This window comes from Ursus arctos, unplaced genomic scaffold (assembly GCF_023065955.2).
Source record: "Ursus arctos isolate Adak ecotype North America unplaced genomic scaffold, UrsArc2.0 scaffold_2, whole genome shotgun sequence".
In the NCBI taxonomy this organism is placed as follows: Eukaryota; Metazoa; Chordata; class Mammalia; order Carnivora; family Ursidae; genus Ursus; species Ursus arctos.
In genome coordinates, this window is record NW_026622874.1 from 89,272,146 (window position 1) to 89,297,612 (window position 25,467).

A 25,467-nucleotide genomic window follows, 5' to 3' on the forward strand; every position below is an offset into this window, starting at 1 on the left:
AAGGTCCATCCATGTTGCGAATGGCAAGATCTCATTCTTTCTTATGACCAAATAATATTCCATTGTATATATTAAAACCATATTTTTGTATTCATCTGTTGATGGACGCCCAGGTTGTTTCCATATCTTGGCTATTGTAAATAATGCTGCATTGAACATTATGGTGCAAATGTCTTTTGAGTTAGTGTTTTTATTTTGTTTTGATAAAATACCCAGAAGTGGAATTGTTGAATTATATAGTGATTTTATTTTTAACTTTTTGAGGAACCTCCATACTGTTTTTTTGTTTTTTTTTTTTTTAAGGATTTTTTTTTATTTATTCGACAGAGACAGAGACAGCCAGCGAGAGAGGGAACACAAGCAGGGGGAGTGGGAGAGGAAGAAGCAGGCTCATAGCGGAGGAGCCTGATGTGGGGCTCGATCCCACAACGCCAGGATCACGCCCTGAGCCGAAGGCAGACGCTCAACCGCTGTGCCACCCAGGCGCCCCTCCATACTGTTTTCTATAGTGGTTGCATAAATTTACATTCCCACCAACAGTGCACAAGGGTTTCCTTTTCTTCTTATCCTTTCCAACACTTATTATTTCTTGTCTTTTTGATGCTAGCCATTTTAACAAGTGTGAAGTGATACCTCATTGTGGATTTTGATTTGCGTGTCCCTGATGATTAGTGACGTTGAGCATCTTTTTATGTGTCTGTTGGCCATCTGGATGTCTTCTTTTGAAAAACGTCTCTTTAGATCCTCTGCCCATTTTTTAACGAGATTGGTTTTTTGGTATTTAGTTCTGTAAGTTCTTTATATATTTTGAATATTAAATACATGATTTGCAAATATTTGCTCTCATCTAGTAAGTTGTCTGTTCATTTTGCTGATGGTTTCCTTTGCTGTGCCTTTTAGTTTGATGTAGTGCTACCTTTTTATTTTTGCTTTTGTTGCCTTTACTTTTAGTGTTAAATAAAATTTAAAAAAACCAAACATCACCAAGACTGATGTCAAGGAGCATACCTCCTGTGTCATCTTCTAGGAGCTTTATGGCTTCAGGTCTTGCATTCAGTTTTTTAATTAATTTTTGAGTTAATTTTTGTGTGGTGTAAGGTACTGGTCCAGTTTTCCCAGCACCATTTTTCGAAGAGACTTTCTTTTCCCCTTTGTATATTGTTGGCTCCTTTGTCAAAAATTAGCTAACCACATATGTGTGAGTTTATTTCTGGACTCTCTGTTCTGTTCCATTGATTTGTGTCTGTTTTTATGCCAGTACAATACCATTTTGATTTCTTGGCTTTGTAATGTAGTTTGAAATCAGGAAGCATGATGCCTCTAGCTTTGCTCTTCTTTCTCAAGATTGCTTTGACTATTCAGGGTCTTTCGTGGTTCCATAAAATTTTAGGATGGTTTGTTCTATTTCTGTGAAGAATGCCATTGGAATTTTGATAGAGGTTACACTGAATCTGTAGATTGCTTTGAGTAGTATGGACATTATTAATTCTTCTAAGCCATGAGCATGGGATATCATTCTGTGTATTTGTGTCTTCTTCATCAGTGTCTTATCCCGCTCAGTGTATAGATCTTTCATTCGTTGGTTAAATTTATTCCTAGGCATTTTGTTCTTTTTGGTGCAGTTGTAAATGGGATTGTTTTCTTAATTTCTCTTTCTGATAGTTCACTATTATCATGTAACATGCAACAGATTTCTATATATTGATTTTGTATCCTGTAATTGTACTGAGTTCATTTATTATTAGCTCAGTTTTTTGGTAGCGTCTTTAGAGTTTTCTATACGTATATCATGTCATCTGCAAATAGTGACAATTTTACCACTTTCTTTCCAATTTGGCTGCCTTCTGTTTCTTTTCTTGCCTAATTGCTCTGGCAAGGACTTCCAATACTATGTTGACTAAAAGGGGCAAGAGTGGCATCTTTGTCTTGGCCTGATCTAATAGGAAAAGGTTTCAGCTATTCATTGTTCAATATGGTGTTAGCTGAGGGCTTGTCATATATGGCCTTTACACATTGAGGTGTGTTCTCTTGAAACCCAGTTTGTTGAGAGTTTTTATCATAAATTGGTGTTGAATTTTGGAAAGTTCTTCGTCTGCATCTATTGAGGTGATAGTATTTTAGGAAAATTTACTTTCAAATATTCAATGTATCTTTGAGGTCAGAGGAGATCGGTGATACGGTATATGTTGATAAGGAAACATTTGAAATATTTTCAATAAACTAATGAATTTGGATTAATTGACTTAGGTAAAAGCATTTTAAAAATGTCAGCTGCTTCTCCGACTCATATTTGCACTAATGCAAGAGTTAGAGGGATGGTTTATGAAAGAAAAGAGGTACTATCCTATTTATCCTTCAAAATCATTGACCTTGAAATAGAACATTTCTCACAAATATTCATAAAAATATTTTATCACTTCCTAGGTGTTCCAGTTACTGACTGATCTGAAAGAGCAACGGAAAGAAAGTGGAAAGAACAAACACAGTTCTGGGCAACAGAACTTGAATACTATCACCTATGAAGTAAGCCTATGCTTCTGCAAGGTCTACCCAAACTACCATTGAGGGGGATTGGTTTATTCCGCAAATGACTATCCATCAAATCATGACTACCTCTTACTTGATTTGAGTAGTTTTACTGTAACCCAGTTTTATTCTGATTATACAAGTGGAAGGAGTTTGGCCAGTGGTGAGGGTTAGCCAGTGATAAACTTGGAGGGAATAATCAAAAGACTGCCCTCAATTCTAACACCATTTGCATGTCAGGGATCCCTAGGACCACCCTTGGATTCAGTAATTCACTGGAAGTACTCAGAACTCACTGAAAGCTATTGTATTCAGTTGTAATTTATTACATTAAAAGGATACAGGTTAAAATTGGCCATGGGAAAAAGCATATGGGGAGAAATTCCATTTAGGAGAAATTCTAGCTCAGAGCTTCTGTTGTCCTCTAATGTGGAGTCAGAATATGTTTCTCTCTAGGGGCGCCTGGGTGGCACAGCGGTTAAGCGTCTGCCTTCGGCTCAGGGCATGATCCCGGCGTTCTGGGATCGAGCCCCACATCAGGCTCCTCCGCTATGAGCCTGCTTCTTCCTCTCCCACTCCCCCTGCTTGTGTTCCCTCTCTCGCTGGCTGTCTCTGTTGAATAAATTTAAAGAAATCTTTAAAAAAAAAAAAAAAAAAAGAATATGTTTCTCTCTTGAAAATTGGTGTGTGATAATACATACGTATTATTGTCAGCCAGGGAAGCTCAGCTAAACTTCGGTGTCCCAAATTTTTATTTGGGCTCTATCATATAGACGTGATTGAGGATTGATTTGTTCATCTCAGCCTCTAGGTACACTGATACTGCATGACCCAAAGCCCCTACTCTAAGTCACATTTTTTTTAAGACTATTCAGTATGACCTAAGGCCTCCAGACAAAGATACTCCTATTGAGTGTAACACTCCCAAGGTCTAGAGATTGCCTCCTAGGAGCTGAGGGCAAAGGCCCAACTATCTCTTTGGGCAAAGCCAAATTCTTTATTACACAAAAAGTAATGTTTTTTATTGTAAAAAACTTACAAAGTACCAAAAAGTATAAAGAAGAAAGCAAAAGTAATTTACAATTTTAACATCTAGTTGACATTTTGCTATTTTCTCCCAACCTTATGCTTTATCCTTAAAAAAGTTTAAGTCATCGTATTTGTTTTATGTGATGTTTTATTTTGTATCTGTCATTTTAATTTATGTTTTCTTTTATTTTCTTTCACATCTGATTCGTCTCTACAAAGGATAGAGTTTTAATTATCTTTATCTTTCCAAAGACACAATTAAACCTGGATTAAGTTACTATAATCCCTTTTAAGGAAATTAAGGGGTGTTTAGCACTTTTGTCACCATTCCTCCCTATCCAGTTATGTTCATCTAATCATGTGTTTAAAATCCTGTCATTCAGGGGCGCCTGGGTAGATCAGTCGGTTAAACATCTCACTCTTGATTTTGGCTCAGGTTATGATCTCAAGATCATGAGGTTGAGCCACACTCAGCGTGGAGCCTGCTTAAGATTCTTTCTCCCTCTCTCTCTGCCTTCTCTGCCCCCAGCTTGTGCATACCTGTGCTCTCTTTCTCAAAAAAAATCTCTCATTCATTTATACACTCATGTTCTTTTATGTTATACCGTTCATCTCTTTCAAAAAAGAAAATGAGGGGCGCCTGGGTGGCACAGCGGTTAAGCGTCTGCCTTCGGCTCAGGGCGTGATCCCGGCGTTCTGGGATCGAGCCCCACATCAGGCTCCTCTGCTATGAGCCTGCTTCTTCCTCTCCCACTCCCCCTGCTTGTGTTCCCTCTCTCGCTGGCTGTCTCTATCTCTGTCGAATGAATAAATAAATAAAATCTTTAAAAAAAAAGAAAATGAAATGTTTGTTGGTAATTAGTTTTATAGCCAAATTAGTTTAAACTCACTGCAACTCTGTTACATATTTTAATTCATGGTTCCTTAAGGAAAGTTATTGTGGTGTTAAATGTTTTGAGACATTTTATGCCTGAGAATATATTTCTAGTGTTCTTAATGTGAATAGCACCTCATCTGAACATGGAGTTCTTGGGTTCAGCTTTCTTTCTGCAAGGCTCTACAGGTATTACTTAGCCTGTTGGTGTTTGTTGTTACAGAGGAGTCTGAGACCAACCTGATTTTTGCACTTGGGAGAGACGCTTCACTTAGATGCTTGAGGTTACTGTTTACTTTTCAGGTTTGAAGTTCCTTTCAAGTTATGTCTAGGTGGGGTTCCCTCTTTGAGAAAAAGTAAAAGCCTTTTATTTTGAGATAATTATAGCCTTACAGAAGTTATAAACATGGTGCCGAGAGTACCCATATGCCCTTCCCTTAGTTTTCCCTGATGTTAATATCTTATATAATCATGGCACAATTTTTAAAACTAAGAAAATTACACAAAGATTTTATTCAAATTTTCTGTTTTTCCATTAATGTTTTTTTTCTGTTCAAGGATACTATTTTGTATTTAGTTACCATGTCTCCTTAATATCCTCCAGTCTGGTAATGGGTTCTTAGTCTTTCCTCATCTTCCATGCATGACCTTGATACTTCTGAAGAGTAATGGTCAAGTATTTGTAGAATGTCCCTCCATTTTGGTTTGCTTGATGTTTTCTTGTGAACAGACTGGAGTTATGGCTTTTGGGGAAGAATGCCACAAAAGGGATGTGCCCTTCTCATTGCATAGTATAGGGTGCATCAGTGTCTTCTTACTGATGCTGTGAATTTGTTTACTTGGTTAAGGTGGTATCTGCCTGGTTTCTCCACTGTAAAGTTACTGATTTTCCATTTCCACTTTGTATTAGTTAGATAGGATTCACCACATCCAGCCCATTCAAGGGGGAGGGGATTAGGCTTCACTTCTTGAAGGGAAGGAGATCAAAGAATTTGAGGACATATATTAAAAGCATCACAGTAATTAATAAATATTTTGGGGGCGCCTGGGTGGCACAGCGGTTAAGCGTCTGCCTTCGGCTCAGGGCATGATCCCGGCGTTCTGGGATCGAGTCCCACATCAGGCTCCTCCGTTATGAGCCTGCTTCTTCCTCTCCCACTCCCCCTGCTTGTGTTCCCTCTCTCGCTGGCTGTCTCTATCTCTGTCGAATAAATAAATAAAATCTTTAAAAAAAAATTAAAAAAAAATAAATATTTTGGGGAAGATGCTTTGAGACTATGCAAATATCCCACTTAAAGCTTTTGCCCATTAATTTTAGTATTCATTGGTATGTCTTTTCTGCAGTAATTATTACTATGGTTCAATTGCCTAATGGTGATTTATTTCCCTCATTCCTTCCACATTTAACACAGAATTCTTCTGTAGGAAACACTTGTTCCTTCTCATCCTTTTATTTACTTATATCCCTGTGGACTGGCGACTGTTTTATTCTTTGGGTTCCCTGTTTTTATTTTTTCTTTTCTTTTGTTTTTTTGAGTTTTCAAACTTCTGTTAATCCATGTTTATTTCCTTTTTTAATTTAAATTCAATAATTAACATATAATGTAATATTGGTTTCAGAGGTACAGGTCTGTGATTCATTAGTCTTATAGAACACCCAGTGCTCATTATATCACATGCCCTCCTTAATGTCCATCACCCATTTACCCCATCCCTCCACCCACCTCCCCTCCAGCAACCCTCAGTTTGTTTCCTATGACTAAGAGTCTCTTATGGTTTGTCTCCCTCTCTGGATTCGTTTTGTTTTATTTTTTCCTCTCTTCTGCTATGATCCTCTGTTTTGTTTCTTGAATTCCACATATCAGTGAGATCATATGATAATTGTCTTTCTCTGATTGACTTATTTCACTTAGCATATACCGTCTAGCTCCATCCACGTTGTTGCAAATGGCAAGATTTCATTTTTTTTTTTGATGGCTGAGTAATTTCCATTGTGTATATATATATCACTAAAAAAATTGTTTGAAATATGACACAATTATCAGATTGAGTTTTTTCTTTTTCTTTCTTTTTTTTTTTTGAAGATCAGAAAAGCTTTCTTCTAGAATGTCATTCATTATTCTTCCTCTTCTAGTCACTGGTTTTCTTTTTGAGGAATTCCCATCCTATGAAGACTGACTCTCCTGAAGGCATTTGTTTTATAGAAGATTTTTTTTTTTAAGATTTATTAGAGAGCGGGCATGCACCATGGAGGAGGGGTGCAAAAGGGGAGAGAGAGGGACAAGCAGGAGCCGTAGGCGGGGCTTGATCCCATGACCCTGAGATCATGACCTGAGCCGAAATCAAGAGTCAGGTGCTCAGCTGACTGAGCCACACAGATGCCCTTTCATAGAAGATTTTTGAAAGAAAATTTTAGAATACTAAATTATAGCTATTGTCTTCCCTTTTTCTCATTCAGGTTTTTTGTCTTATGCTTACTTTTTCTTTCTTTTTTTGGGGTAGACGTTAAAATACATATCAAAAACACCATGCAGGCACCAGAGTCCTGAGATTGTTAGAGAATTTCTCACAGCAATGAAAAGCCACAAGTTGACCAAGTAAGTAAAAAAATTTTTTTATTTTTAATTTAAATTTAGTTAGCATTTAGTGTATTATTAGTTTCAGGGGTAGAATTTAGTGATTCATCAGTTGCATGTAACAGCCAGTGCTCATTACATCAAGTGCCCTCCTTAATGCCCATCACCCAGTTACCCCATCCCACCACCCTTCTCCCCTCCAGGAACCCTCAGTTTGTTTCCTATAGTTAAGAGTCTTATGATTTATCTCTGATTTAATCTTATTTTGGTTTTTCATCCCTTCCCCTATGTTCATCTGTTTTGTTTCTTAAATTCCACGTAGAAGTGAAATCATATGGATTTGTCTTTCTCTGACTTATGTCACTTAGCATAATACCCTCTAGTTCCATCCATGTCATTGCAAATGGCAAGATTTCATTCTTTTTGATGGCTGAGTAATAGTCCACTGTGTGTGTGTGTGTGTGTGTGTGTGTGTGTGTGTGTGCGTGTGTGTGTGTGTGTGTACCACACCTTTATTCATTCATCTGTCGATGGACAGCTAGGCTCTTTCCGTATTTTGGCTATTGTGGACGTTGCTGCTCTAAACGTTGGGGTGCATGTGCCCTTTCAAATCACTGTAGTAAAAATTTTAAGTAGGAAAAGCATGTGACACATAATGAAAAAGATAGTTTACAAAAACCATCCTCAGTAATAGCGTATTTCTTTTTTGTTGGGTTTTGAATGATAATTAACATGCAGTGCTCTTTTAAAGTAGGATCATGGTATTGTGCATAAGACAACTGAGACTTAGACACAAGGATCCTTCTAGAGCCAGAAACAGAATTTAATGGGATTTTTTTAATCTTAAAATCTTTTTGGGTTTTTTTTTGAGTCCCAGTTCTGTGACCTGCCCCATAACCCCTTTACAGCACTCAGGGCAAATTTGTTGAAAATAGGGTTCACAAATTAAAGTGCTCTTTATAAAATTGACCAGTTAAGTCATTTGAAAATTGTGTTTACTCAGGGCAAAAATGGCTTGATAATATTCGTCTTCTTTAGAGCTCGATTTCTTTTCCTGGTGACCTTCTTGAATAAATTAAGCCTGTAGGAATTAAAAGCATCATTAAGAATTAGATTAAGAGGGATGCCTGGGTGGCTTAGTCGGTTAAGTGTCTGCCTCTGACTCAGGTCATGATCCCAGGGTCCCGGGATCAAGCCCCACATTTGGCTCCCTGCTCAGTGGGGAGTCTGCTTCTCCCTCTGCCTCTGCTGCTCCTGCTGCTTGTGCTCTGTCTCTGTCAAATAAATAAAATCTTTTCTAAAAAAATTAGATTAAGAGTTTACATGAGAAGAACACTAGCTCTTGTCTTTTAGAGTTGATACAGAGCTGATAAATCTCAAAAGCTTCTGTCATTCATTGAGGATAATTAATAATTTTCTTTTGAAGGAAACATTGGTGTTATTTCAGACACACAGCTGATACACTATCAATAAACTAAGTGTACTTCTCTTGCCTCTCTTGTCCAAATGCACTTTGAAGGGAAACATAATTCGTGTGTGTGTGGGTGTGTGTGTGTATTTTATTTTTTTACTTTGGTAAATTTTGTCATCCTAACTGCTTTTAAGTGTACAATTCATTAGTGTTAAATATATTCACATGTTGTGCAACTAATATCCAGAAGTTTTTAATCTTGCAAAACTGAAACTCTATACCAATTAAACAACTTCCATTTCCCCCTAACCTCAGCCCCTGGCAGCCCCCATTCGGTCTTTTGTTTGTATGAATTTGTCTACTCCAGATACTAAGTGGAATCATATAGTATGTCTTTTTTTAAAAAATTGAATATTTAATATTTTTAAAATTAATTAAAATAATTATTTTTTGTTTTACCATTTAAGTCATTTTTAAGTGTGCGGTTCATGAGGTGCATTCACATTGTTGTACAACCATCACTGCCATCCACCCACAGAATATTTTTCATCTTGCAAAACTGAAACTTTGCACTTACTAAATAATGACTCTCCACATTCCCTACCTTCTGTAGAGCGCCTGGTAACCACCAGTCTGCTTTCTCTCATGAACTCTGAGTACCTCTTTTTAGGGGATCATGCAGTATTTGTCCTTTTGTGACTGGCTAATTTCATTTACCATAATGTCTTCAGTTTCATCCCTGTTGTAGCATGTGTCAAATTTGCCTTCCTTTTGAACACTGCATGATATTTTATATATTCATATATCTGTTGATATATACCTAAGTTGTTTTCACCTTTTAGCTATTGTGCGTAATGATGCTGCTATGAACATGTGTGTACAAATATCTTTGAGACTCAGCAGAAGTCAAATTGCTATTCTAACTTTTTGCAAAACTGCCATACTGATTTCCGTAGTGGCTACACCATTACTTACCCCCAAGCAGTGCATGAGGGTTCCAGTTTCTCCACATCCTTGTCAACAGTTGTCTTCCGTTTTTTTGATAATAGCCATCTTAATAGGTGTGAAGCATTATCATTGTGGTTTTGTTTTGCATTTATTTAGTGATGTCAGTCATCTTTGTCCAAAAATTTGTCCAGATTTTGAAGTCCAAATGTGTATTTCTCGTTTCTTATTTGTGCCTTTGTGTCATATCTAAGAAATCATTGTCAAATCCAAAGTCATAAAGCTTTTCCACTATTTTTTTTTTGAGAGTTTTATACTTTTTTTTTTTTTTTTTTTGAAGATTTTATTTATTTATTTGACAGAGATAGAGACAGCCAGCGAGAGAGGGAACACAAGCAGGGGGAATGGGAGAGGAAGAAGCAGGCTCATAGTGGAGGAGCCTGATGTGGGGCTTGGTCCCATAACGCTGGGATCACGCCCTGAGCTGAAGGCAGACGCTTAACTGCTGTGCCACCCAGGCGCCCCGAGAGTTTTATACTTTTATGTCTTCTGTTTAGATGTTAGATTCATTTTGAATTAATTTTTGTGTGTGGTGTAAAATAAGGATTCACCTTCATTCTTTTACATGTGGCTATGCCATTTTCCCACCACAATTTGTTGAAAAGATTGTACTTACCCATTGAATAATCTCGGCACCCTTGTCAAAAATCATTTGACCATACATGTGAGAGTTTATTTCTACACTCTGTTCCATTGGGCTACATGTCTGTCTTTACACTAATACTATACTGTTTTGATTGCTATTGCTGTAGTTTTATAGTAAGTTTTGAAGTCAAGAAATGTGACATCTCCAGCTATATTCTTTTTCAAGATTGTTTGGGTTATTTAGGGTCCCTTGGGGTTTCTGTATGTTTTTTTTCTATTTCTGCAAAAAATGCTATTGGGATTTTGATAGGGATTACGTTCAATCTGTAGTTTGCTGTGGGTAAGTATGGCCATCTTAACAATGTTAAGTTTCACAGTCCCAAAAACATGGGATGTCTTTCCATTTGTGTCTTCTTTAATTTCTTTCAGCAACATTGTATAGTCTTCAGTGTATGGTCTTTCACCTCCTTGGTTAAATTTATTCCTAAGTATTTTATTTTTTTCAGTGCTATTGTAAATGGAATTGTTTTCTTAATTCCCTTTTCAGATTGTTAGTGGTAGAAACACAGCTGGTTTTTGTGTGTTGATTTCATATCCTGTAACTTTGCTGAAATTGTTTATCAGTTCTAACAGTTTTTTGTAGAATCTTTAGGTTTTCTACTTGTAACGTAATGTTGTCTGTGAGCAGAGATAATTTTACTTCTTCTTTTTCAATTTGCATGCTTTTATTTCTTTTTCTCATTTATTTATTTATTATTTTATTTATTATTTTTTAAAAGATTTTATTTATTTATTTGACAGAGATGGCGAGAGAGAGAACACAAGCAGGGGGAGTGGAAGAGGAAAAAGCAGGTGTAATCAGTTGAAATCATTAGTTTAGTCTAAATGCTTTTTGACCATTACAACCTTTAATATTGATAAAACGTCTTGAAGCACGTTGTGTTTATAATGAAAAGAGCAGTAGTTGAATCCTCACTGGTGTAGCTTTGTTGCCTGCCTTTAGTATAACCTTTATGGTTAATGGTTTGTGGTGTTTGAAGTAGTAGGGGATGCCTGGCCTTTTTTGATAGCTGAAAATCATTTTAAGAAATGCACATAATCAAATGCTTCAAAAATTGGAAGATAGCTCTGAGAAGGGGCTGACTTCCATTGGAAGTGTTTCTGTAGAAAATGAGGGAAAGGGAAATGGAAGGTGAGAAGAGAGCATTTAAGTGTAGGAGAAGTGAGGTTTTGGCTGTTTTATACACACTGACTCAATCGTGATAGCCAACGCAGTGTTGTACAGATGGGTGAACTGAGGCTCAGGTAAGTTACGTATGTGCCCCAAATCACGCACAGAGTAAGGGGTAACCCAGTAGTGAATTCTTCCAGCTTACCCAAAGTTTCATGTTGTTTTTCTGAGAAAGTTGGTTAGTGTGTGTATCAAGATAGGGACCCAGTGGGCCCTTTGGTTGTCCATGCTTGGGTATTGAGAAGGAACTTTTTCTTCTGGGGGAAGAGAACAGAGCTACTCTTCCAATACCCAGGCAAGAGAAATTTTCACTCCCAGAAATCTTAGAGTCAGTGTTGGACTCATATAAATATTTCTTTTAAAATGATTCATCATGTCATTAATATACAAGTAAATCATGTGTATTGCAGAGCAGTTCTGTTACCCCCCAGAAATAACCTCATTCTGTCTTTTGTAATTAATCCCTTCCCCTGTGCCCAGTGCCTAGCAACTGATCTGTTTTCTTTTCCTATAGATTTTCCCTTTCCAGAAAATCATACAAATGGAATCATACAATATATAGCCTTTTGAGTATGTCTTCTTTCCATCTACGTACTGCATTTGTGATTTATCCACATTGTTATTTGTTCCTTGTTATTGCTGAGTAGTGTTCCACTATATGGATGTACTGCGGTTTGTTCATTCACTCATCAGTTGAAAGACATTGAGATGTTTCCAGCTTTTGGCAGTTACGCATAAAGCTACTGTAAGCACCTCATAAAGTTTTGTGTGAGAATAAGTTGAACTCTGTAAGAAATTGCCAACTCTTTTCTAAAGTGACTGAAGCATTTTGCATTCTCTCTGGCAGTGTAAGAGAGTTCCACTTCATATCCTCACTGGTACTTGGTATTTTTAGTAATTTTTATTTTAGCTGTTACATTGGTTTGAAGGGGTATCTCATTGTGGGTTTGGCTTTTTTTTTTTTTTTTTTGAGATTTATTTATTTATTTAGAGAGAGGGAGAGAGCGAGCATGCATGCAGGCGAAGGGTCTGAGGGAGAGAATCCCCAAGCAGACTCCCTACTGAGTGCAGAGCCTGACACAGGGCTCAGTCTTCCCACCCATGAGATCACAACCCGAGCCAAAATCAAGAGTCAGACGCTTAACTGACTGAGCCACCCAGGCATCCCTCATTTTGGTTTTAATTACATTTCCTTAATAATGACTAATGTGGAGCATTTTCTTGTTCTTATTTTATCTTCTTGGGTGAAGTGTCTGAATATTTTGTCCATTATTTTATTGTTTTTTTAATTGCATAGATTTAAGAATTCTTTGTATATCCTGGATGTAAGTCCTTTGTTCAGTATGTAATTTGCAGATATTTTCTCCAGTTTGTGGGTTTTTTTGTTTGCTCTCTTTTTTAAAGATTTTATTTATTTGAGAGAGAGAAAGAGGGAGAGAAATCATGAGCAGGGGGAGAGGGTCCAAGGGAGAGGGAGAAGTAGCCTCCCCGCTGAGCAAGGAGCCTGACGCAGGGCTTCTTCCCAGGACCCCGAGGTCATGATCTGAGCCAAAGGCCCAACTGACTGAGCCACCCAGGTGCCCCTTTCTTTTCATTCTCTTAACACTTTCTCAGAGCAGAAGGTTTTGATGGAGTCAAATTTATCTTTTCTTTTTTGTCTTCTGCATCCCGCCTTTAACGTTTTATGTAAAAATTCTGCCATGTCCAGGGTTAACAAAGATTTTTCTCTTATGTTTTCTTCCAAAAGTAATCCTTTTTTTTTTTTTAAGATTTTTTTTTTTTTTTTAATTTATTTGACAGAGACAGCCAGGAAGAGAGGGAACACAAGCAGGGGGAGTGGGAGAGGAAGAAGCAGGCTCCTAGCAGAGGAGTCCTATGTGGGGCTCGATCCCAGAATGCTGGGATCACGCCCTGAGCCAAAGGCAGATGCTTAACGACTGCGCCACCCAGGCGCCCCTAGAAGTAATCCATTTTGAGTTGGTCTTGAGGGTATGTTGTGAGATAAGGGTTGAGATTCAGTGTGTGTGTGTGTGTGTGTGTGTGTGTGTGTGTAGATTTCAAAGTGTTTCAGTACCATTTGTTGAAAAGACCATCCTTTCTTTGTTGAATTGCCTTTGCTGTTTTATAAGAAATCTGTTGATTCTGTTACTTCATTCTGTATTGCTCCTTTGATCTATGTGTCTGTTTTTCTGTCAGTACCACACTGTCTTGATCACTGCAGCTTTGTGTAGTAAGTGTGAAATCAAATAGTAAAAGTTCTTCAATTTCGTTCATTTTCAAAATTGTTTTGGTTTTTCTAGTTTGTTTGGCTTTTCTAGTTCCTTTGCCTTTTTATATAAAATTTTTTAAAGATCTATTAGAGGCATCCCTTACTATAAATTTTTTAATCAGCATCTTGAACAGATCCTGCGGTTTGGGATTTCATTACATAAGTTTTTGGGGAAAAATTATTACCATATCAGTATCAATATCTAATCCATGGAAACAGTGTATCTCTCCACTTATTTAGGACTTTAATTTCTTTCATCACTGTTTCTGTAGTTCAGCATACAGGTTCTGCATAACTTATTAGATTTAAACCTGTGAATTTAATAATTTTTGGTACTATTGGAAATAGCACTGATTTCCAGATGTTTAATGCTAATGTAGAGAAATACAGCTGATTTGTCTATATTGATCCAATGCTGCACAGCCTTGCTAAATCCATTTACTAATACCAGGAGCTTTTTTTAGTATGTTCTTTGTGATTTTTCTATGTGGACAGTGATGGTATTTGTGAATGCAGAATGTTAAAAGTTTTTTCAGATCTTTTTGCCTTTATTTCTTTTCCCTGTCTCATGTTCTGGCTAGGACCATAATGTTACTGTATCATGTTCAGTAGGAGTGGTAAGAGCAGACATCTTTACCTTGTCCCTGATGTTAGGGGAAGAAGGCTTTCAGTTAATTTACCAGTAAGTATGTTAGCTTAGGTTTTTCATGGATGCCCTTTACCAGTTTTAGGAAGTTTGCCAAGATTTTTATCATGACTGGATGTTGATTATGTCAGTTGCTTTTTCTTTGTCTCTTGAGGTGTTCATATGGTTCTTGTTCCTTTAGTCTTTAAAAATGTATCTTTTTGGGGCACCTGGCTGACTTAGTTGGGGGAGCGTGCAGCACTTAATCTCGGGATCGTGAGTTCAAGCCTCACATTGGGTGTAGAGATTACTTACAAAAATGTAATCTGAAAAAAAATGTATCTTTTTGCTTTTTGGCTATATCTTTTTGTGTATTTTGCTTAGTGGTAACAATTTGCACACCTAATCATTTACAGTCCAGATAGAGTTAATATTTTACCACTGAGTAAAATATATATAAGTCCCTTAACTTCTCCCTTTTATGTTGTAGTTGTCATATTTATTACATCTGTATCATTGAAAATAGTATTTAGTGGTGTTTTAACATTTACTTTATATACTTTTACATATTTTAAAGATTAGGAGGATAAAAATAGTTTTTTATGTTTACCCAGATTTTTACCACTCATTTTGCTCTTTTTTTTTTTTTTAAGATTTAATTAATTAATTTGACAGGGGGTTGGGGCAGAGGGGGAGGGAGAAGCAGGCTCCCTGTTGAGCAGAGAGCCCGATGCAGGACTCGATCCCAGGACCCTGGGATCACGACCCAAGCTGAAGGCAGATGCTTAACCGACTGAGCCACCCAGGCGCCCCTTGCTCTTCTTTCTGAAGTTCCATGTGTACTTCTTACCATTTACTTTAGCCTGAAAAACTTTCATTAGCATTTCTTTTAGAACAGGTCTGCTGGATACAAATTTCCTTACTTTTCTTTCAACTGAGAATGTTATTTTCTTCCATTCCTGAAGGATAGTGTCATAGGTTGATTGGTCTTTTCTTTCAGCACTTTATACTTCAGTGTCTTCTAACTGCCATGGTTTCCGTTGAGTAATCTGGTCATGCAGTGTATAATGTGTTATTTTCTTCTAGCTGCTTTTGGTGTTTTTTTCTTCTCTCTGGTCTTCAAAAGTCTGATTGTGATTTTTTTTTTTCCAGTTTATCTTTGCTGAGCTTCTTGATTATGTAAATTTTTGCCTCTTACTAAATTTGTGAAGCTTTGGACCATTATTTTGAAATAATTTTTTCTGCCCCAGTCGCTTTCTCTTTTCTTTCTGGAACTCCAAAGATAACTATTAGAACTTTAAAAGTAGTTCTATAGGTCCCCAACACTCTGTTCTCTCTTTTTTTTTTTTTCAGACAAACTTTTTTATTAACATTTCCCAAACAATCTGTATGGTTGTCACTCTTAGTTCCTTAACTGGAACATGTTGGACCCTGTTGACACGAAAAGCTTTGGATAATGAAACGCAAGTAGGGGATCAGGAGCTGGGGAAAGGGGTGGGAAGAAAGAAAATGATGCATCACTTTTCCTCTAGATCTACTTTTTTTCTTTTTTTTTTAAGATTTATTTATTTGTTTGAAAGGGGGTTAGGGCAGAGGGAGAGAATCTTTCAAGCAGACTCTCCGCTGAGCGTGGAGCCCAATGTGGGGCTCAATCCTGCAGCCCATGAGACCATGACCCGAGCCGAAACCAAGAGTCGGACACTGAACTGACTGAACCACGAGGCACTCCTTCTCTAGATCTACTTTGATTGTCACATGCAATTTCAGCTGGATGGCACCTTGTCACATGACTGTGTTCTTCCAATCCATGGCTCCTCTGTAGGCTGTTTATCAGTAAAGACCACAGAGCAGTCCTGTTTTGTGGAACCTTCTGCAGTGATAGAAATATTCCTCTGGTCTGTCCTGTACAGTAGCTTCTAGCCACATGCAGCTGTGGATCATTTGAAATGTGACTCGTGCAAAGGAGGAACTGCATTTTTAGTTTAATTTAATTTAATTATTATTTTTTAAAGATTTTATTTATTTGCCAGAGAGAGAGAGAGAGTGTGCGCATGCATGCTCACACAAGCAGGGGAAGCAGCAGGCAGAGGGAGAAGCAGGCTCCCCGCTGAGGAGCCGGATGTGGGACGTGATCCCAGGACCCTGAGATCATGACCTGAGCTGAAGTCAGACTTTTAACCAACTGAAACCACCCCCCCCCAGGTACCCCTGTATATCTTCTTTGATGAGGTGTTTGTTTAGGTCTTTTGGCCATTTTTTAATTGGGTTGTTTTCTTATTGTTTTAAGAATTTGTTGTATATTTTGGATAACAGTCCTTTATCCTGTGTCTTTCATAAATATTTTCTCCTAGTCTGTGGTTTGTTTTCTCATTTTCTTGATGTCATGTTTCACAGAGCAGTTGTTTTTAATTTTAATGAAGTCCAGTCTATCGGTTAATTTTTTCACGGATTGTGCCTTTGGTATTGTAGCAGAAAAGTCACCACCAAACTCAGGATCATCTGGGTTTTCTCCTGTATTATCTTCTAGGAGTGTTTATAGTTTTGCATTTTACGTTTAGGTCTAGTTGTCTAGACAGTTGTTTTCTAGGTGGTAGAGAGGTGGATTCCTGGTTCTTCCCACCCTGCCATTTTCCCTGAATCCTCTCTGTTAATTTTTTTCCTTTCCCTGCCCCTCTTTGTTGTTCAAACAAGATGATTTCTACTGATCTGTCTATAAATTCACACTTTTGTCATCTCCGTTTTGTTAATAAGGCCAGCCAGTGAATTTTTTATTTCATACATGTTTTTAGTTCTAAAATTTCCATTTGTTTATTATTTATAATATTTTTTAATGAATTTTTTAAATTATATTATGTTAGTCACCATACAGTACATCCCTGGTTTCTGATGTAAAGTTTGATTCATTAGTTGCGTATAACACCCAGTGCACCATGCAATACATGCCCTCCTTACTACCCGTCAGCAGCCTATCCCATTCCCCCACCTCCCTCCCCTCTGAAGCCCTCAGTTTGTTTCTCAGAGTCATAATTTCTGTCTCTTTCCTGAGAACTTACATTATTCCACTCATTTCAAGAATATGTTATAATAGCTACTTTAATGTCTTTGATAATTCCAACATATGGGTTATTGTAGGTTTGGTATCTGTTGATTATGTTTTCCCTCGAGAATGAGTTGTATTTTCTTTCTTTCCATTGAGGTAATTTTAAATTATATCTTGGACCTTTTCAATATTATATTGTTTAGACTTGATCCTGTTAAAAGCCTCTGGTTAATGTGGCTTTTTTTTTTTTTGGTTTCTTTTAGCAGTCAGTCAACCCAGTTAGGTTCACACCTCAAGTCTGTTGCCTTCCATGGGCAAGGATTTCTTTTTTTTAAAGATTTTATTTATTTATTTGACAGAGAGAGAGAAACAGCCAGCAAGTGAGGGAACACAAGCAGGGGAAGTGGGAGAGGAAGAAGCAGGCTCCCAGCAGAGGAGCCTGATGTGGGGCTCGATCCCAGGACTCTGGGATCACGCCCTGAGCCGAAGGCAGATGCTTAACAACTGAGCCACCCAGGCACCCCCAGTTTTATTTTTAAAACCTTTGGTCTGCAGTTTTGGATCTTTTTGCAAATGAGCCTGGAGTGGTGGTTTAACATGTTCACTTCTCAGTGTGTTTGCTGTGCTGAGTCTGTTGGGTTTTTGTTGTTTTGGGGCTGTTCTGCATGTGAATAGCTCAAGCTGAACCTAGGGTTTGTGCTAATTGATGCTCAAATATAGGGGAATCTCCTTCTCTAGCCCACCTCTCTGGGGTTGCCCCTGTACTCTTTGACCCACTTGAGCCCCCCCTTTTGGTTCTCTGGCCATAAGTACTGGATTTCTTCACAAGTACTGGGTTTAGCTGCCCGCACGCATGTAGGGTTGTTACTGGTGCCCCCCTTAGGGCAAAGCAAGAAGAGATAATGAGGAAAAGGGGGAAAAAGATATTACTTGGCGCTCTGGACCACAGAGACTCTCGTCATGGCTACACTCACTGCCAGGGCTCCTGGGGGAGCTGCCCTTGAGCAGAGTTTCATCCAGATTTCTAGGTCTCCGGGGCCCCTTTCCCCAGTCTTCTGGCTGGAAGGATGGAATTTCGGTTGGAGTTTTATCTGCCTGTTGGAACTACCACCATAGCTCTGCTGCGGCCTGAGGATCAGGGCTGTGAGAGAGAAGAGAAAACAAAGCGAAAGAAACTCCTGTCCCCCCACACTAACTAGTTCTTCAAGTTTATTTCCCTCTGCACTCCACCTACTTTTGTATCCTTTTCAGAGTCCTTAGGTTATTCCTTTTGTATTTAGTCCTGGGGATTTTTGTTGTTGTTACAATCACTAGAAAGATTGGCTTTGGTGGTCTCACTCTCATCTTACGTACAATGCAAGTCCTGATAGTTGGTTTTTAAGATCTCTTCTCAGTATTTGTCTGGTCTGGTGTATTACTTCCCGATCCCTACATTTTTTTCTGCTACAAATATGCACCTGGCTACCATTGGAGAAACCCACAAAATGGGGTGTTTGGCTGGTTCAGTCAGTAGAGCATGAGACTCTTGATCTTGGGGTTGTGGGTGCAAGCCCCACATTGGGCATAGAGTTGAATTAAAAAGAAAAGAAAAGAAAGAAACCCACAAATGAGAATTGTCCTGCAATCTGATTCATGACTGGCCATAATCTATGTAAATTTAAAGCAGATTGTAATATTCCGGGAAATTCATTTTTTCCATTTGTGATCCTAAATTTGAGGATTTGTAAATTTCATCGTGACTTTTTGGTGCCTGTGTTTCATTGTGGTTGATTTCTGGAACAGATCGTGCTCCAGGGTTTTTATATAGGTTGTCAATGACAGCCGGAAGCAAAAGCTGCAGGCAGTGTTGTTCTACAAACAACCAGTAGAGGGGGCCGGCAGGCTGCTTTCTCTGTAGAGGCCTGGCTCCTCCTCTGAGGCGTTGCAAACCATCGCAACCCATTGGCTTTCCTTGGCCTCAGTGCCTATGACCCAGGGGCTGCTTGCCATATGCCGTCAAGACCTGGACCATCTTGTACTAGCCAGTGCCATATAAGACAGGAATCACATTTATAACAAACTGCTGAAGTGTTCTTTAATCCTTATATTTGCATATCCCCTTAGAGAGTTTTTCTCTACCATCCTTTCAGGGAGAGGAGATTCAAGATAATAGCCCTTAAATCTTCTAGTTCTCATGGTACAAAGTGGAACTTTATTAATTTGCTTAAATACCTCCACTGTTAAAGTCCTTGAGGGTATAGTAGGAACCATGTTTTTTAACTTCATAGCTTTATTCAGCAAAATGGTAGTATTGAGACCCAACTTGAAGATACTTGAACACTAAATCCTGTTATTTTTCTATAGCATGTTCATTCCCCAAAGCATTTGGTTCTTTAATCATTTAATTTTTGCTTGAGGCATTTAGGTCTTAAGAACCGCAGCCTGGCTTACGGCCCCAGCTCTCATCCCGAGATCTCCTCCCTGAGACGTACAGCTGTGTTTGCCAGGAATAGAGGGACTTGCCTTTGAGACTCAGCTTAGGTAGGTTTGTAAATAACTTTGAGGCCCTAAAAGGGGCTCCTCTGTACATAGATTACTCTGGGGGTTTGGCACCATATTTGGAACATGTATTTCTAGGGCCCGCAAAGCTCAGAGGAGATGGATGGGTTGTCAGGTTTCTCTAGACCGTGGCTACTTTCAGAGCATGGAATCCTGCCCCAGGTCTCCCCCGTGTTCAATAGTTGTCTCTTGTTTGCACTTTTCCTAAAAGTCAGTCCTGCCTGACTCTTTCTTCAACTCATCCTTGAGCTTTGTCTCTATGTGGGGGTACAAAGGTGGACACAGTGTAAGTGCTATGGTAGGGGGGCCACAGTAGAGAGACACTGAAGTGTTGGAATTTGAGTTTATCATTTTGTCTCTGGGAGGTGACACTGGGTTTTAATATAAAGAAAGAGTGAGCCGGGTGCAGGTGAGTTAGTTCGTTCTGAGCAGAGGGAACATGATGTGCTAAGGCACAGAATCAAGAAGTAGCCTGATGCTTTTCTGTGCAGTGTTTAGTGCCATTTAAATGGGATACGAGTGCTTAGGGAAAGCAAAGGCATATGAACCTTGAGAGATTGACAAATACCGAATTTCAGTGGGTTCTGGAAACCGAACTAAGGAAATTCAAATTCATGTCAAAGCCCGTGGGGACAACAGGAGGATTACATGCAGGATAATGAGGTGGCCAGATTTTCACCTTTTGAAAGGTACATTATTTGTAAGTGAAGATTGGTTTAAAAAGGGGCAGACCTCTGAGGATAGAAACCATTGTCCTCTACCCAAGAATTGTGGCTTATAGAATTGGTGAGGAGGGGACGGATATCTTGAAAGAAGCAATCTTTTAAGAAAAGAAACAAACAGTTGTGAATTCTCGGTGATTTGATACTGGCAGTGGGTAAGAGGGAGGAGGCAAGGATGACCCTCAGGTTTCTGGCCTGGGTGTTTGCTTCTTTTCCAAAATGAGAAGTTGAGAGAATGGAGCTGGTGCGTAGGAAAGGGCAGTCAGATCACTTTGGGGTGTGTTGAGCTTGAAGTGTGTCTCAGGTGTTTAGGAGGAGATATCTTGGTGGCAGTTGGTTGCAGAGATCGGGAACTTAGGTCACATAGCATGAACACGTGGACTTCTTGCCTAGAACCTTTAGTAGTGGATGCGACTGTGAAATTTGGGTGAGGAACTCAGTAAGGGGGGTCAGAAGGTGGAAGATGGCACCACGGGAATGCTACAGAAGCAGCAGCAGAAGAAAAAGCCTAGAACGAGATGAAGGACTAGCAGGATAAGAGAATCAGGAAAGAATGGTGTCGTGGAAGCCTCAGGGGTAGATAGTTTGAAGGAAGGGCGTGATCAACAATGTCCGATGTCACAGAGAGGGTAGAACAGGACAGAAGCATTCCCTAGAGTTGTCCGTATGGAGGTCACCGGGCCCTTTGGCAAGAATAGTTTTGGTGATTGGTTGGGGCAGGAGCTAAAGTGCAGTGCGTTGAAAGTGAAGGGGAGAGAGTAGAGACCATAAAAATAGGCTTGGTTATGAAGTGAGGGGGATGTTTGTAACCCCCGCCCCCTCAAACCGGAGCCTGCGGTGAGTGTGGTTCTGCAGTGCTCAGCTCCGTGAATGTGGGAGCAGAGAACTTGCTTGGTTGGTTGGACTCCAAGTGGGCTTTTTCAGGGAGCAGCTGTGAGTGTTTTTGTTGCTAGAAGACTTGCGAGATCCTTTTGTGTAACTGAGGAACATTTCCAGCAGTTCAGAGCCTAGCAGGATAATGACCGGTCGATGAGCTGACTTCCATTGCTTTGACTGATTGTAGCAGAGATGCTCCTTTATTCAGCTATATTTTTTTCTCTTTTCCTGCTCTTTCTCTTTTCTTTATTCAAATAAATAATTTTATTTGGAATGAGGGTTCATATTTTCCAACTCTGTTGGGTCTTTAAAACTGCTTGCTGGGGGCGCCTGGGTGGCTTAGTTGGTTAAGCGTCTGACTTTGGCTCAGGTCAAGATCTCAGGGTCCTGGGATCAAGTCCCGTGTCCGGCTCCTCGCTCAGTGGGGTGTCTGCTTCTCCCTCTCCCGCCCTCCCTTTCTCTTTCTCTCTCTCTCAAAAACAAACAAAAAACTTGCTTGCTGGTCTTATTCCTGGCCCCATCCTAACCTCTCAGGTGGTAACTTCACTTCTGCATCACCGAGAAAATTATCCAAAATGAACTCCTTTTCCTTCATATCCCCTCAGACTTGCTGTTTCCCCCCACACTGCTGTGGTCTCCGTGAACATGATGAGCCTCTTTGCTGAAACTCTGGACTTTTGTTTTTCTGAGGGTCTTTTCCCCTTTCTCCCCTATAATTTCAGTCTTTCCTCATGCTTATCTCCTTAGCTGGCAGACGTGCTCCAGTGTCCCTCCAGAACCTACCCTCCTCGGGTTGTAATTGCTGTCTTACTTCTACCTGTCAGGAGGTTATTTTGGTCTGTGGTGCTGAGCAGAACCAGACCCATAACCACTGGGAGCAGCAAAGGTCAGTGTCTAACACAGCCAGTCTACGCTGTGCGGCCTCATGGGAATCCAGACCCTCAGACCCGTGCCTTCTTCAGGCTCCGCGGTGCTGACACTCTGTCCGCTGACTCAGAGCCCTGGTGTTGGAGCTCAGTACACCCACGGGCTGCCCCAGTTCCTGCCACATCAGCTGCTTTCCCGGGCACCTCACTGTATCTTCCCAGGGCCCAGACTGTGGCTTTTGGCCTTTTAGGTGCCACAATCCCCGTGGCTTACGATCTGCTTGGTCCCATCTGTCCACCTGGCTCAACAGTGCTGGTGGAAGGAGGGTATTTTGCAGGTCCCAGATCCAGAGCTGGGGCTACTGCTGGCAGCATTCCTCCTCCACCTCCAGATGCCTTCCCAGTGCTGCTCAGCTTACAGTCACGCAGGGAGCCAGTGTCCTTGGAACTCAGTGGAAGGGAAGCCTCTTCATGGGTGGCTTAGCTGGTGGCTCCAGCATCTGGTGAGGAGCCAGGCCACCAGTGTGCGGGGAAAGACCTCACGTACCTTCGACACGATCACAGTTTGGCAACCTCACGTTTCACTTCAGACACAGGTCGCGGGGTCTTTCTGGTGCCCAAACTTTTCAAATTTAATGAGAACCATATTATGGTAGCAGTATCTTCCTGAAGCATTTTGTTGTAGGGGAGGTAGCCGTTCATAAACTAATGTAGGCGAAGCAGCCCTAAGGATCTTCCTTGAATTCCTCCAGAATTATACTGTACCATACTGGGTCTTTGCTTTTAGTAATGAAATATCAAATTAGGCTTGGAGGGAATGTTCATCTTCCTAAGACTTAAAGTTGCCGAATTATTCTGCTTGGTTGTTAGTCTCCTTTAAGTCTTTGATTTATAGTGCATGTCATAAATAAAACACTTTAGTTGTCTGACTTTGCCTATCCGTCCTTGCTCCACGTCCCACCCTCAAACCTTGTCTTCTGTTCCTCCTGCCATTCTCCATTGAATCAGAGTTGCAAGGTGGGCCAGTCAGACTAAGTTCCTTCTCCTTGCACATCTCCCCATGTGCTATCTTTAACTAGTCTTTCACAAGGATCCTCTGAAACCCCATCTGTACTCTAAGCACAGACCCCATTGCTTCTGCTTTTGCATCTGCCTCTTAAGACCTTCCTCACAGGTGGTTTCATCAGACATGAGCCAAACCTGAATTTTCTTTGGTGCCGGAAAAACTGAGGTTCGTTGAACAAAGAACTTCAGTACAAACTGTACTGAAAACCAGTTTGCTTAAAATCTGAGGGGCAGTGAGGAGGATGCCTTTCAAAAGCCTTATGACTTTAGAACCAAATAAAGGGGAATTTTCAGATCAAAATTTGGTTGCCATTTATTGTCAACCTGCCTGATGCAGCCACTCATGGCTCCTGAGAATTCCTAAGCTGGGTTAATGGGGTCATATTGTGAATGCCTCCCCTCCGAGTGATTTGAGTCCAGTGAAATCTCATTAGGGTTAAGAATGTTTGGGGATCCTTAGTACTTTGATTTTTTTTTTCTGAAATTGGGCTTTATTTTATCTTGTAACTTCAGTTCATCTAAATGTGTTCTGTACATGTGACATTTGGCTACACCATAGATTATCATGGAAATTCTCTGTTGTATGTTTCTCTTTGCACTGTGGCGCACTTGTGAATTTTTTTATACTCAAAATGTAGAGTGAAGACTGTTTTGAAGATTTTAATAAAGTGGTGACGCTGCATTACAGAAAAAATAAAGGTTATTTTCTCCACAGTTAATCCTCGGTCCCCACGGGCCCATTGTCACCACCACTGTCATTCCACCGAACTACTTGCACAGGCCACTGTGCCCTCTTTTTTTGCAAATCCAGTGCCTTCTATACTGTCAGCCTACTCTCCCGCCCTTCGGCATGTGACATTGTGGCTAATACCCTCTTCCTGGAGCTTTTCCTCTCTTGGTTTCCCTAACACTCTCCTAGGTTTTCTTTGCCTCTATTTGCTCCTCCTTCACCACCTCCTCTCCCAGACCCTTACCTGGCAATGCTTTATGGTGCGCTGTCCCGGGTCTTCATTTACTCTGTAGTTGGTCTGTGGACTGTGATACCCACTCCCATGGTTTTGTATAACTCCTTGCTAATACAGCCAGCTCTGGTCTTTTTCTTTAGTCCTAGGTCACAGTAGGACTAAAACTAGACAAGTCTCTTCATTGTTCCAAAAGCACCACAAACTTGAATTCAGATTTCAAGTAATATATTTTTCCCAGACAGGCTAAAACCCTGACGCTGGACCCTGACTCTCCTCTTCCTTCGCCCTGTCCCCGCCCACTGAGGCTGTCGTCAGGTCCTGCTGACAGTGGCCAGGAGCATTTCACATGTCCAGCCCTGCATCGTTTTTCCTCACCTGAGAGCATATCACTCCTTTTCTTGGTTGCTTTCGGGTGTCCACAGAGTCACGTGCAGCCTTGTAGTTGGAGCCCGTGTGGTCTTGTCCTGACTCAGCCTCATGTCCCACAGCCTCTCATGCAGCCGTTTCCTACAATTCTGTAATTTTTGTTTCTGGCCGTTTACTTGGACTGTTCCTGCCGTGACTCCCCATTCCGCCATCGTTTTGCCTGGAAAACCCTTCAGGGTCCAGTGCAAGGGTTTCCTCCTCTGTGAAGTCATCTTTGAGTCTAGAGTAAATGTTTGGGGGATTATGAGGAGTAGAACTTAACTACAAGTGCCTTCCTAATGACTGCCATTTGTGGAGAAATAGCTGTGTGACAGTCATTTTGAATACTGAATACTAGAAGCAGATGGTTAAGAACATGAGCTTTGATGGCCGAGTCCCAGCTCTGCCATTTCCTAGCTGTGTAACCTTGGGCAATTTATTTACCATCTCAGTGTTGATTAAGTCTGAGGGCTCAATGTGCTTGCCATATGGGAAGTAAGCAATAAATGGTAGCTGCTGGCACTATAAACGGAAAGATGTTCATCCCTCCTAACCCCCTGGTGAGATATTAAGTTCTATTATCATTCCTGTTTTACAGATGGTGAGACCAAGGCATAGGGAGGCTGCCTAATGTGCTGCTTCCCCGAATGCGGCTGTGGGCCTGTGGCTCATTCATCTGTTTATTTCAGAATGTCTTTAAGCTCAATAAATATTTACTGAGTTGAACTGAAAGATGAATGTGGAGCTCCCAGGTCAGGCTGAGAGGGGAGACTTAGAAATTGTCACCTGCACAGGGGTGGTAACTGAAGCTTCTTTTTTCTTTTAAGTCCTGTATCAGCTTCCAGAGTCCACACATTTC

General features: G+C 40.2%; 1 protein-coding gene and 1 pseudogene across 8 annotated transcripts in view; both read left to right on the forward strand.

Moving 5' to 3' along the window:
* The window catches only part of CRCP (CGRP receptor component), a 45,920-nt gene that overhangs the window by 13,103 nt on the left and 7,350 nt on the right, over positions 1-25,467 (forward strand). For 7 of the 8 annotated variants that reach the window (XM_057314964.1, XM_044390220.3, XM_057314965.1 and 4 more), the window contains exons 3-4: positions 2,425-2,523; positions 6,932-7,026. In XM_057314964.1, the coding sequence (XP_057170947.1) occupies positions 2,425-2,523; positions 6,932-7,026 (194 nt within the window). Of the gene's footprint in view, positions 1-2,424; positions 2,524-6,931; positions 7,027-25,467 lie in introns of those variants that run through there. The other variant, XM_026515923.4, reaches the window with a different exon arrangement.
* Positions 20,667-25,200, forward strand: LOC113267497 (DAZ-associated protein 2-like; annotated as a pseudogene).